The sequence below is a fragment of the Pleuronectes platessa genome, chromosome 23 (assembly GCF_947347685.1).
Source record: "Pleuronectes platessa chromosome 23, fPlePla1.1, whole genome shotgun sequence".
Taxonomy (NCBI): domain Eukaryota; kingdom Metazoa; phylum Chordata; class Actinopteri; order Pleuronectiformes; family Pleuronectidae; genus Pleuronectes; species Pleuronectes platessa.
Window position 1 is genome coordinate 11,502,294 of NC_070648.1, and position 14,413 is coordinate 11,516,706.

General features: G+C 40.0%; 2 protein-coding genes across 3 annotated transcripts in view; both read left to right on the top strand.

Annotated features, from left to right (window-relative positions):
• LOC128429850 (uncharacterized) overlaps positions 1-14,413 on the top strand; it is a 27,628-nt gene continuing 13,215 nt past the window's right edge. The window contains exons 1-5 of one of the 2 annotated variants that reach the window (XM_053415690.1): positions 1-139; positions 507-863; positions 2,361-2,474; positions 2,555-2,589; positions 4,069-4,338. In XM_053415690.1, the coding sequence (XP_053271665.1) occupies positions 88-139; positions 507-863; positions 2,361-2,474; positions 2,555-2,589; positions 4,069-4,188 (678 nt within the window). In that variant the 5' untranslated portion in view covers positions 1-87 and the 3' untranslated portion in view covers positions 4,189-4,338. Of the gene's footprint in view, positions 140-506; positions 864-2,360; positions 2,475-2,554; positions 2,590-4,068; positions 4,339-14,413 lie in introns of those variants that run through there. The other variant, XM_053415689.1, reaches the window with a different exon arrangement.
• On the top strand, positions 9,008-11,713 carry LOC128429842 (uncharacterized). Its single transcript, XM_053415681.1, has 5 exons — positions 9,008-9,071; positions 9,180-9,869; positions 10,532-10,645; positions 10,826-10,869; positions 10,987-11,713. Exons 1-5 carry the CDS (start codon positions 9,014-9,016, stop codon positions 11,104-11,106), a joined length of 1,026 nt encoding a protein of 341 aa, XP_053271656.1. The 5' UTR covers positions 9,008-9,013; the 3' UTR covers positions 11,107-11,713.

Consider the following 14,413-nt stretch of genomic DNA (forward strand, 5'->3'; position numbering starts at 1 on the left):
TCAGCCTGTTCCCCGCCTCTTTACACTGAGACCACTTGTCTTTGAAACACAGTTCAGTGACGAACATTACAGCAGTGCTGTCGCACCATGCGCACGACAATGAACTTCACCCTGCTGTCAGCTATACTCTGTATCCTCAGTAAGTACATCTATTTTTTCTCACTATATCAACAGCCAACTTTTATGATTTTTAATGGTTTAGATCTATTTTGTTGACTTAGTTTAATTGTCCTTCATCCACTTTGTTATTAGGCCTCTATTACTCTTTTGCAGTATCTGTAGGACCTAGTGTTTAGACAAACAGCAGGTAGCCTAAGACAGATAGAGAGACATGCTATGTAGCCATCTTGACTTTGAAGGCTTATAAGACTGCTTTCTCCCCCGATGCATCAGTTAAAGAGACAATTAATACTTAATACTCCCGAAAAAACTTCACCCTGCAAGATTTTCCTTAAAACAACCTCTCTACCCAAATGGAAAAAATTTCAGAATCTTGTTTGTTTCAGGTTGGATCTCTGTCTCACGTTGTGAATTTCACGTTGTGGAGGTCCAGACCGGTGAAGAGGTCACGCTGCTGTGTACCAACTACACCATTTCCCCCTCTTACATATTATGGTTCAGACTGGAAAACGGATCCAACACCAGCCACATCTCCTCCATGCTCTCCCTTGATACAGTTGCATCGTACTTTGATGGGTTTGAAGAAGAAAAATTCAACATGACGTCCAACGTCAGTAACGTCTTTCTCCAAATCAAACAAGTGGATTTATCTGACTCTGGACTCTATATATGTGGCTATAAGGTGGGCACCGACTCCAGAAAATTCCCAGCAGTTTACAGTGTAACGTATTTAAAGGTTAAAGGTAAGATCGCTGCAGAGTTTTGTCTGTGTTTTGTTATATGGGAAATAGATTTTATGCCGTCTTGAAATAAAAGCTGCTCTGAACTATATACATGACAGTTCCTGCAAAAAGAAGCCAAAGCGGCTTGATCGCCACCTAGTATAGGTAACGAACTTTGACTCCTCCGTGTTAGTGGATGGGACATGGAGCAAACTAAAAAGTTAAAATACACATCAAATTATATTTTGTTTTATACAAAGTTAGTCATTGCTAAGTAAATTATTACATGTATAGATCTAAAGAAATGTAATCTCTGCTTTAGACTTTGTGATGGTGATGGCATTTTCTGCACCATAGATTGTATAAAAAGATGGACGACGTGACAGCACCATGAAAGTTAGTCCAAAGCGTCTCAGTAGCTACCTGGTGGCTGGATGCAACATAGTTCTTAAACCCTGCCGCCTCCATGACAGCAAATTGGACATGGACCAAAATAAAAGATGGTTTCTTTCATTTGAGGTAGTTGTTATCACACTGATGTATGCTTAAGTGTTTTATTATTTGTAATCTGATGCTATAAGAAAATGAGGTGAAAAGTAGAAGTGGAGCCGCGTCGTCCATCTTTATACAAAGTCTTTGGTCTCAACTAGGGATGAGCGAGTACAGCATTATCTGTATCTGTATCTGTATCTGTTAACCATATGAATTATCTGTATCCGTATCCGTACTCGGAGTGGGCGGGGCCTAACCCGGAAGTGGGTGTGATTTAACCCGGGAGTGTGTGTGTGTGTGTGTGTGTGTGAGTGTGTGTTTGAGTGAGTAAGAGAGAGACATAGAGAGAGAGGGGGAATGTGTGTGTGTGTGTGTAGCTTAATTTGTAATATTTTTTATACCACTACTACCTAGAATGTGTCAGACACTCAGTGCGTGAAGTAAAATAAAACTGGTTAGAGCCAACTGACGGTTTAAAAAAAAAAAAAACTTTTCCAACGACTGGCAGAGAGAGGGAGAGAGAGGGAGTGAGAGAGCGTAGCCAGACGCTAGAGAGTAGTCAGACACTTAATGCGTGAAGTAAAAAAAAAAAACTGTTTAAAAAAAATAAATAAAAAAATCTCCGACAGGCAGAGACGCAACGCGAGTCGCTTTCTACCAGCACCACGTCTGAACGAACCCACGTTTAACAGAACTCTACTGGTTAATAAGTAAGTACAAACTGAAATAAAAACAAACTTCAAGCTGAAGAAACCCTAAACGTTAACGGAAAAGACCCGCGAACCTGAGTGACTGAGAGAGACAGAGAGCTGTTCTGTGAGTGAGTGAGCAGAGCGGTGTGTGAAGGGGAGGAGCGCTGTGACGCTGTGTGAGGATTTTCATTCAGTCCGAGCACAGATATTGACTCGTATTACTCGTATAATACTCGTGCTCGGCAAAAGTGCTTTATCCGTACCGGATACTCGTTTCAGCCGAGTATCCGGCTCATCTCTAGTCTCAACGCTAAAAAATGTATCTTTCTTGTAGAAAAGTCTGATGAACAAGCAAATCGGACCATGGAGATCCTCATGGGCGGTCTGATTATCGTCCTCATTATAATCATCATCGCTCTGGTTCTTAAAATCTGGAAACTTCATACAGGTATTTATGCGTTTTTATTCCAACTTTGACAATACAACACTCCCCTACTCCTGACCTGATGTATTGTTTCTGTCATTTAGCACATAAAGAGGCACAGGATCCACAAGACAGTAAGGTAAAAAAATTATTATGATATCTGTGCCACAATTTTAAATCTTACTTATACTCAAGTCTTTATTTTCTCGTTTTGCATGTGTATCTTGGTGCAAAAGAAAAAAGGCAAAAGGCTGGAAACGATGTTGATGACTGTCCAGAGTTTTGTATTAGTCACGACCTCCGGCGATGTCTGGAGAATGGGGATCAGACTTCCTGCAGCGTTTGCTTTTCATACATGAACAAAACAGCAGGAGATTTTCCTATCATATTGTATATCAAGCAGTATTGTTGTAATCATAATCCACGATCAGCTGCCATCAAGAACACGATCCACCACCACTATCTTATATCAGTATCCCCCTTCACGATCACGATCCATCACCACGATCAGATGCCACCATGATCCACATTTTCAGTTAAATTAAAGTGTATTTCCACCATCACCTAGGTGGAAGTCTGCAGTCTGGTGAAACATTACTCGTTTGACAGGAAGCGACAGAACAGTCAAGGGTTAGGGTCAAAGGTTTGTCTGACTCTGACTAGTTCACTGCTACAGAGTCGTTTCAGAAACATATCAGCTGCTGCGTCAATCATGCTGACATTTGCTTCAGCCCCTCCATCACCCCAACATCCACCTGTAGGCTCCTATGAGGGTTATGAGTGTTTGTTCATCACTTCCATCATATTTATGTAATCATATCTGGGGGAGTGATTAAGTTGGAGCCTATAGACACCAAACAATGACCTGTTCTATTGCTGCAATAAATATTTGAAAGCGAGATGTCTGACAGAACTTTATTTAATTCCTTGCGTGGCTAAGACATTGCACATCTTCCACAACTACAGGAAGACTGGTCTTCAACTCGATGCACCATAACCACAAACAATGCCTTGGTGTTTCCATTCAGTGCCATCAATGGCCCCACCACAGCAGCGTTCTAATTCAGAGAGCTTAGTTTAACTTCTGATCTTATATTGGCTTAATTTACCACAGTCTCAACAGTTTAGGTTTTCACAGGATCGCCACATAGATTTAGTTTTCGATGGAAAGATTTAAAATAATGGAACCAACGTGCAGACTAGATTAAATACCAAATAGGATTCAGTTGAGTTTACAGTCACATGTATCGCCTAGAAACTGCTGCTGAAATGGTTCAGCTGTCTAAGGTTACAAACCACATCAGAACACTAAATGTTCCAACTTAAAAATACAATTACATTTTTTTAATCATAACTTAGATGTCAAGCATTAAAAATACTCGGTACTTCTCATAGTAATATACCATGCCATATATTTCCCTCTCGCCATCGTACGGATGGTTGGGCAGCCTGGGGGCATATGGCAGAGGCAACCTCTCCTTCTGTCTTTTCAGATCCCCCATGCTCAAACCTCCAAAATAAATGCAAAGATAAAGAAGAGCTGTTGTGTTACTCTTCAAACACTTGTGCACATTGTCTGTCATGGCCAACAACATGACTGACTGTTTCTCATGCACAGGATGAGCAGAAAGAAGACGACCCCTGCTACATTGCTCACAGGGAGATACAGATGAACAGATCCAGAGGACAGAGGGATGATACCTGGAGTGAATGTGTGTACTTGAGTGTGAGGCAGTAGAGCTGGACACCTTCTGTATTTGTCTCTGTGTTTAATCACCACATTATGTCTTTACTGACATCAGAACAGTCCTGTAAAGTAGATCTTTACCTCCGTGTGAAACATGTAAAGCTTCAGTTTGCTATCATCTAAATAAAACAAGTTAAATTTGTATTTGTGTGTGCACGACTCAATTTCTACTGTGTCTGTGCATTCAAAGTAGTGCAGGTAATAGTGGACGACGTGCATCCTGCTGAAGCGTGAGCTTACTTGAAGCCGACCTTTCATTATTCACAGACCACATTTATCTGTTGGAAACATCATGACCACATGTCACATACAAGCAGTTTTTTTTTTTTATTTACTTGTGGCCAGAAGTGTTAACACAACCTCACATTGCTTTAGTAAGGTTTGTGTGACTTACTATCATTGTGTGTACCAACCAAAATGTTACCTACTAAAGGGGCGGGGTCATTTGCTACAGGCTTATACACATTATGACATTAGACTGTATATAGAGTCTTGTCAGAAACATACATATACAGTGCCTTGCATAAGTATTCACCCCCCTTGGACTTTTTCCCATTATGTACTGTTACTAACTGGAATTCAGATAGACTTAAATAAACTTTTTCCCATTTGATCAACAAAACATGCATAGTACTTTGGAGGTGCAAAATACATTTTATTGTGACACAAACAATAATGAGAACTAAAAAGTTGACATCTGTTGGGTGCATAAGTATTCGGCCCCCTGTGTCAATACTTGGTAGAACCCCCTTTCGCTGCAATTACAGCTGCAAGTCTTTTGGGGTATGTCTCTACCAGCTTTGCACATCTAGAGATGGAAAGGTTTGTCCATTCTTCTTGGCAAAAAAGATGAAGCTCAGTCAGATTGGATGGAGACCGTCTGTGAACCGCAATCTTCAAGTCTTGCCATAGATTCTCTATTTGATTGAGGTCTGGGCTTTGACTGGGCCATTTTAAGACATTAACATTCTTTAATCCAAACCATTGCTTTGTAGCTCTGGCTGTATGTTTAGGGTCATTGTCCTGCTGGAAGATGAACCTCCGCCCCAGTCTCAAGTCTTTTGCAGACTGCATCAGATTTTCTTCAAGGATTTCCCTGTATTTGGCTCCATCCATCTTTCCCTCTATTCTGACCAGTTTCCCTGTACCTGCTGAAGAGAAGCATCCCCACAGCATGATGCTACCACCACCATGTTTCACTGTTGGGATGGTGTGCTCAGGGTGATGGGCAGTGTTGGGTTTTCGCCACACATAGCGTTTTGCATTGAGGCCAAAAAGTTCAATTTTGGTCTCATCTGACCAGAGCACCTTCTTCCACATGTTTGCTGTGTCTCCCACATGGCTTCTGGCAAACTCCAAACGGGATTTTTTATGGATCCCTTTCAACAATGGCTTTCTTCTTGCCACTCTTCCATAAAGGCCAGATTTGTGGAGTAGACGACTAATAGTTGTCCTGTGGACAGATTCTCCCACCTCAGCTGTGGATCTCTGCAACTCCTCCAGAGTAACCATGGGCCTCCTGGTTGCTTCTCTGATTCATTTTCTCCTTGTCCGACTCTTCAGTTTGGGTGGACGGCCTCCTCTTGGTAGGTTTGCGGTTGTGCCATATTCTTTCCATTTTCTTATGATGGATTTTATGGTGCTCAGAGAGATGTTCAAAGCTCTGGATATTTTTTTATAACCTAACCCTGCTTCATATTTCTCCACAACTTTATCCCTGACCTGTTTGGTGAGCTCCTTGGTCTTCATGATGCTGTTTGTTCAGTAATGATCTCCAACAAACTCTGAGTCCGTCACAGAACAGGTGTATATATACTGAGATTAAATTGCAGACAGGTGGACCCTATTTACTAATTATGTGACTTGCAAATGTGACTTGTGAATGCAATTGGTCGCACCAGATCTCTGTTAGGGGTTTCACAGTAAAGGGGGTGAATACATATGCACTCAACACTTTTCAGATTTTTATTTGTAAATAATTGTGAAATCCATGTAATATTTCCCCCCACTTCCAAATGATGCACTATTTTGTGTTGGTCCATTACATAAACTCACGATGAAATAAATTTTAATCTGTGGTTATACCATGACAAAATGTAGAAAAGTCCAAAGGGGGTGAATACTTATGCAAGGCACTGTATGTAGATACATTCACTAAATATAACTTCTGAATAATATATCCTTTTGTGTGATTTATATCGAGAGTCATCAGCTCCCCCAAAACAAATCCACAGGTGATACTTATCTCAATGATCCATTAATGGCCTTTCAAACTTCCTATTACTGTTTAAATGATCTTTTCAGACCAATATCCTAATTCGTCTCTATGTGTGTTTTGGACCTAGGGTTACCGAGATACAGACGACCTCTATTATGTTGCTTTGGATATTAACTTCCCTAACAGGTCAAGACAACAGATGGACAACAGAAAGGCTGAATGTGTGTACTCAGCATAAAGCAGTGAAAGTGTGCAGTGCAGGAAACCACAAATGATGTTGTCGCACCTACAAGCTTTTTATACTAATACTGTTGTGTCCATAGTAAACCTGCCTGTTTGGAATGGACTGTTTTCTTGTCCTGTGTTAACGCCCCAATGCTACTTCAGATGTATTCCTTGTAATTAGTGAGTCCTCCTCAAACACTTCTAGTGATTGACACATTTACTTTATTACTTCTGTTCTAACTAAGTCAATAGAATCACCTAACTTCCAGTGAGCATCTTGAATACGACTTTTGTTGTTGTCTTTTGTCACAAACTAGAATCTCAAGCAGCTGCAGCAGCTCTGAATATGGAGGTAAGTTTTAGTGTTGCACTACTTTAGTAGCTTTGAATTTCTACGACACACTTTTATGAATTTTTTTAGCTATAAACAAAATTGGATGAATGTTCTTTAATGAAATACATTAATGCTGGTTTCAATATCACATGTTACGTTTAGACACACGTCCTCATAATAAGGCAAATTACTCTTTTATTTTTAATTAGCAGGGTCATCAAGTTGCAAACAACCCACTGTCAGGTTCAGTTAGGCAAGTGGCCCCAGGATGCAGAGTTTAAACTAAAGGTGTCCTTTTGATGGCCAACAAACAAAAGAGAATCTCTAAAAGTCAAAAGAAAAAAAAGGTAACACAGAGGAAAACACTGGAAGTTTACGAGAAGAACAGACCAAGCAAGCACAGGAGATGAAGCATTTAGACAGGACAGGAGATTATGGCAGGCAGTAAGACAGATACTAGGACAGGGCATAACGACAAGCAAAAGGGATCACGACAAACATACAACAACAAACCGACAACAGGAAGCACAGAGACCTATATACACACAGGGAAGGCAGGGGCAATTGAACAAAGGTGGAACACATAAGGACTGGTGCAGGCAATCACAGAGACAGGAAGTGAGGAAAGAAAACACTCTAGGAGCAGGACCTACAAAATAAAACAGAAAACAGAACACAGGGAATGGGAAAACCAGGGACACAGAAGCAACAACACATACAAACATAAACACAAGGATATACATGAAACACAAGGAGGTACTAATGAACTGAAAACACACTTCAAAAAGAGGCGGAAACTAAACACTCAAAAGATAAAACCATGACACCCACATTATGCTGCTTTAATGGAGCACAGCTCCAGCAGAGCAAGAAGACAAATAGACGGTGACGGGAGTGAATGCGTGTACACCAGTGTTAAAGCAATAGAGCTGAACATCTTACACTTCCATACATGATGAATGTAAAGCTTCTCTATGCAAAACAAATTAAAGATATTAAATCATTGATTTTAAATCAATGATTTGATGTTGTCAGTTGCCATATTTTCCACTCCCACTAAATATAGAATATACTTCTTGAACTTAAGCCCAATTTCACACCTGACATGTGAGGATCTGTACTTAGCCTCCGTGTGGTCAAAAGACCGTCTGCTCTCTTTGATTGAGCACTTTCAATCAGGAAGTCTCTGCAGTGTCTTAACTACACCCCAGTAGACTACTTCAAGTGAACAGCAATGAAATTAACAGAAGTTGACAGAAAACTAAATCAGCAATGCTCTCATCAAGCAGTGTTGATGTTACTCTTATGTTAGAATTGTTACCTCCACTAAGGAGGTTATGTTTTCACCCCTGTCTTGGTTGGTTGGTTGCTTGGGAGAAGGACAGGACATGGGCCAAGAAACAACCCATTCAATTGAGGTGCAGATCTGGACAAAAGGGGCTGATCAAGGATTCTTTCATCACTTCTCTTCATTGCCTAAATTGTAGAGTAGTAGAACATTTTAGAATTTATTCTATGATTTTATTGATGACTTCTGACTTTTTTATACCATGTGGTCCCTGTTGTAACCTCAGGTCCACGGCAAAGTCCCTAATAACCACTCCACATTCCCGGCTTCAGTACCAAAGGGGACCAGGTCTTTTCTGTTAGAGCCCCCCCTCTTTGACAGACACATCTCCATCGGAAGATTGTTCCAAACACCTTATCCTCTTTAAAGATACATTTTGTAAATGTGCTGTCTTAGTCCTTTGGGTCTGACTTCACCTCTAACTTTTATTAATATATTTTAATCTCTGTCCGATCTTACCAACTGTTTGTTATCTATTCATGCTAGACTATGTATATTTTTCACAACTTTTTCTAATCTTTAACATTTTTATCCAGTGATACTGTGACTCTTTTCAAAGAAAAAAGATTAATATCAAAGGTAGCAGTGATCATGTGATCAGTGTTGCCTTGCTGGCCAATCAACACAAGTCTTTACTCTGAAGAGAGGAGAAAGTGTCGGGCTGTTTGTCATTCAACACGACGATTTCAACATGAAGACATCTCAGAAGTTCGTTCTCTACCTGACATGTTTCTTCTTGGGGAAAATGGGTGAGTTGTGTGTTTTTTAAATATTCAGTCAGTCCTGATGCTGATCACGATTTAATTTCTGTCACATAACATTAACAGTTATTTAGCTTTTCTCCTTTTTCTCCTCAGTTCAGATGCATCAATTTATCTTGTCTCATCAAGACAGTGGATTTATATCAGCTGAAGTTGGAGACAACTTGACTTTGCAATGTTTCTATGAGAAGGATGAAAAAAAAATGTATTGGTACAAACAGACATTAGGACAAAAACCTCGAATTATCTCAGTGACGTACAAATCCACTAAAAGTAGTCCGTTATTGAATGGATTCAAGGACTATCACCGCTTCACTGTGGAAAATATGGATAATGCGAGTCACCTAAATATCTCAGATCTGCAGCTTTCAGACTCAGCTACTTACTTCTGTTTACAGAGTCGTTCACATGTGCTTGAGTTTATGGAGGGCGTCACTGTCAGTGTGAAAGGTTCAGGGTCTAACATCCAGGCTGTGGTGCATCAGTCTGAGAGCATCCAGCCAGGAGGCTCTGTGACTCTCAGCTGTACAGTTCACACTGGGACCTGTGATGGAGAACACAGTGTTTACTGGTTCAAGAACTCTGAAGATCCTCAGCCAGGACTCATTTACACCCACGGAGACAGGAACCATCAGTGTGAGAGGAAACCAGACACACAGACACACACCTGTGTCTACAACTTGTCAATGGAGAGAGTGAACCGTTCTCATGCTGGGACCTACTACTGTGCTGTTGCTGCATGTGGACACATTGTGTTTGGAAACGGGACCAAGCTGGAGTTTGATGGTGAGTCTCTACCAGAGACTGTCTCAATTAATGAATAGTGACAGTTACCTAGAAAGAGACGGGACTTTGGTAAAATACTATATAGCAATAAATTGAAACAGTAACCCAGTTGGTCCTGTCTGAATGTCCCCACTGAGGGTGACCCAATAAGGCTTCACCACCAGTGGATGCTGGAGGTGTGCACCACGACTAAATCGATTTTTTTTATTGATGATTATTATTGTATTTGCTATTAGTGATGATAGCGTTGATCATAGTAATGACTATAATTTCATTATAAATGATAATTTATTACGTATTAGTACAACTTTTCTTCTTTATTTTTTCTCAAAGATAATATTATTACTATAATTATTATTATATCGGTGAGAATTTTGTATAATAAGATCATTTTAAAAGGGGTCTGATTATTATGAATGTAAGATTATTAGTATTTTTATTATAATTATTAAAAATATTTGTTCTTTTCATATAGAAAACAAACACACACACGCACACACACATAAACACACTGCTTTGTCATTCCGTTCTGTTAACTGTCCTGTATTCACTGTTCTTGTCCTCTTTGTTTTGTTTGTCAATGTCTTGTCTCTTGTGTTGCAAAGTAAATTGAACATTTCAAAAAAGACGAGACACAATTAGTAGAACTTCTTCTGTTGCAGATGAGGTGAACTGGCTGGTGTATTTCCTGAGTGGAGCTTTGGGATTAACCACCTGCCTTTTGCTGGCTGTGTTACTGTACAAGATAAACAGGAGAAGATGCTGGATATGTTCAGGTAACCACTCATCTCTAGCTTGTTAAAAGTGGATTAGGAGACGCAAACTCCTCAATTGAACACATACAACATAAGACTAGTTCAGAAGTAAACCCAGGTTAAGAGGTAAAGGCACCTAACAGGACATATGTGAACACAAGAGTGACTAAGTCTTTGTCTTTGTATGTGTTTTATAACCAGAGTCTAGTACACAACCATCATCTCCCTCCACAACAAATGCAGAGGTAAATACAATATTTTTAAGCGTGAAATTTACAATCGACAATAAAAGAAGTATTTATTATTATATTATTATATTTTTTATGACAAGCCATTTTGATGTACTTATATGTTGTTTCTAGGGCAACCAACATGCAGATGACCTCCATTACGCTGCAGTAAATGTGAACGTGGCCAGCAGATCAAGACGACAGAGGGACAACACAAACGATGGATGTGTGTACTCAAGTGTTAAACTCTAGAATTGTTTTGTCTGGAACGGTCTATGTTTGAGATGAGGGATTTCTCAGTCTGTCTTTAGAGGTGGAGCATGATTCTTGTCTGTATTGCTTTTTTATCCTTTTTCTTATTATAAATGTGGCCTTTTTTGTGATTAATGATAAAAAACAACTTGTGATGTAATTACACTTTTATGGTTAGACAATGTGTGTGTGGGGGGGGCAATGTTTGGACAGTTGCTGTTGGTCTTTGATTGAATGACACTTTGACGATGACATATGGAAAACAATGATTCAACCTCTTGTAATGAAAGTCGAATGAAAGGTATTACTCATATAGCAGGGACCTAAATATGTTGACACCCTCACATTATGGAAACAAAACATGAGTCCATATGATGTAAATCATTAAATGTCGTATGTTTTAAGCTTCGGTTTAGGTCAGGGTAAAGTTTGGAGTTAAAGACAAGACACTGTAACGTCCTCTGAAATCATGGAGACATGTGGCATAACACATCCAACACTTCAAAATTGAATTTTACATTTTAGGTAGAATTAGTTGTCCTCTCTTTTTGTTTTGTATTTTATTTAGATACTGATTCTATAGACACGAGGGAACGTATTTTGATTTGATGGCCCATTGCATGGTTGGTCCAGATCTTCCCATATTTTTTTTTTTTTTTTTTTTGTCAGGCCTCCACACTCTCTCATATTAATATTACATTTGTTTATACTTTGGTTATGTGAATAAATTCTTTGTTGAATCTAGCGTGTCGTCCTCTTTAATATGTTGCGGCAACTGGACTGACCCAAATTTTAATTTATGCTGGTGTGGCCATAACATTTGGATACTTAGGTCTCCCGCTTCATCCTCTTAAGTTTCTCACACACACACACACAGAGACACACACACATATATAGTCAATTGTTGTCTTGTGTTTGTCGTAGTCAACTATCATGCTTTGAACATTCTTCTTTACTTCCATGGCAGGAATATGTGTGAATAAAAAACTGAATGAGACTTACTGTGTAAACATATGGAGCCATATCCAGCCCAAAAGGTTTGATCATTTGAAAAGAAAGAAGTGAAAGTTTTGATTGCAGGAATTTTGATTTTTAAGGTGCAGAGCTCATTCAGAGTGTCTGTTACTGGTGAACATTTTTCTAATCCTTCCATCCAAATAAGACACATCTTGTTTGTGATTTTCTACGTGAGCACTAAAAATTAAGAAGCACACTTCATGAGTGTGTCTTGACAAAAACATCAGATACATTCAACAACTTTTAACATCAGCCCGTTCAGCCACAGCCTGTTTTTTGAAGTCTCATCTCTTGAGACGTCTCAGACTTTTTATTTAGGCCACCTCTCCCCACCTTTCCCCTTCATTGACACGTCAGACGATTCAGTAGTTTTTTAATGGTGATTGAAACAAATTGTACCTCAAGACCTTCAGAAGACATATGAGTCTCACACATACTGAAATGTATTGAGAGAAATAACGTCTCCATTTTTTCAATAAGTCTGAATCAAAGTCCCTCCTGAAAGCATATACAGTAGTATTTTCCAATTCTGCCTCACTCACTGTATCTCTGTACAAATCTTCTCGTGGACCAAAAATGTGGGTCGGGGAAGGGGGGGAGCACTGGTGACATGATCATGCAGGCTCCTCTCTGATTGGCCGACTCAGTAGTCTTGTATCTGAAAAGCAGAGAAGGTGTAGAGATCTTCTCCATTAAGCACAGTAACTGCAACAAAATGAACGATCTGACCTTTGCTCTGTGCGTGGCATGTCTGCTCTTGGGGAGAATGGGTAAGTTGTTTTTCTTTTTTAAGGGCACCAGTGAGGTCACGATTTAAACTTCCATTCTCTGCCATGCGTTACAATATACTCACTGTCCATTTTCTCCACAGCTGATGTGACACCATCTTCACGCTTTAAATCAGCTAAAGTTGGTGAAGACGTGACTTTGGACTGTTTCTATGACGATGATTCTACAGTGATGCTATACTGGTTCAAACAGATTCTGGGACAGAAACCAAAGCTCATGTCTAAGTTCTATAAGAACGTCAGCGATGATGAAAAGGACAAACTGACTGGTGAATTTAGGAATGATACACGCTTTAAACTGGAAATTACCACAGGTAAAAATCATTTGAAGATCTCAGACGTGCAAATTTCAGACTCAGCAACTTACTTCTGCATAACAGGCTTTTTATACACGTATGAGTTCAAGGAGAGCATCTCTCTCAGTGTGAAAGGTTCAGGGTCTAACATCCAGGCTGTGGTGCATCAGTCTGAGAGCATCCAGCCAGGAGGCTCTGTGACTCTCAGCTGTACAGTTCACACTGGGACCTGTGATGGAGAACACAGTGTTTACTGGTTCAAAAACTCTGAAGAACCTCAGCCAGGACTCATTTACACCCACGGAGACAGGAAGGATCAGTGTGAGAGGAAACCAGACACACAGACACACACCTGTGTCTACAACTTGTCGATGGAGAGACTGAACCGTTCTCATGCCGGGACCTACTACTGTGCTGTCGCTGCATGTGGACACATTGTGTTTGGAGACGGGACCAAAGTGGACTTTGAAGGTAACTAGAACTTCAGCCAAGATTGTCACAATTGTTAAATAGTGGTGGAAAGCTCAATAATGTCTCCTGATGTCTGGCTCTCTGCAGAGGTGGTGGACTATCTTCCCTTGGTGTATTTCCTGAGCGGAGCTCTGGCGTTCACCACAATCCTGGTTGTTTCTCTGGCTTACACAGCACAAAGAGCGTTCAAGACAAACTGCTGCCAGGGCTCAGGTGGGGTAATCCTCATTATCTGTTCCTCATGATCCCAGTGATCATTATATGACATTAAAATTCTTTCTGTCTTTTCAGATCCCCATGCTGCATCCTCCAAAATAAATGCAAAGGTAAAGATGAGCTGTTGTGTTACTCTTCAAACATTTGTGCACATTGTCTATCATGATCAAAAACATGACTGACTATTTCTCATGCACAGGATGAGCAGAATGAAGACGATCCCTGCTACATTGCTCACAGGGAGATACAGATGAACAGATCCAGAAGACAGAGGGATGATACCTGGAGTGAATGTGTGTACTTGAGTGTGAGGCAGTATAGCTGGACACCTTCTGTATTTGTCTCGTTGTTTAATCACCACATTATGTCTTTACTGACATCAGAACAGTCCTGTAAATTAGATCTTTACCTCCGTGTGAAACATGTAAAGCTTCAGCTTGTTATCATCTAAATAAAACAAGTTTAATTTGTATTTGTGTGTGCATGACTCATTTCTACTGTGTCTGTGCATTCAAAGTA

Bases quoted from the DNA above. Each gene is read 5' to 3' on its own strand.
- LOC128429842 (XM_053415681.1), top strand. From the start codon at position 9,014: ATGAAGACATCTCAGAAGTTCGTTCTCTACCTGACATGTTTCTTCTTG. The intron at 10,646-10,825 runs GTAACCACTCAT...TTTTATAACCAG, and splicing joins AAGATGCTGGATATGTTCAG to AGTCTAGTACACAACCATCA. The intron at 10,870-10,986 runs GTAAATACAATA...TGTTGTTTCTAG, and splicing joins CCTCCACAACAAATGCAGAG to GGCAACCAACATGCAGATGA.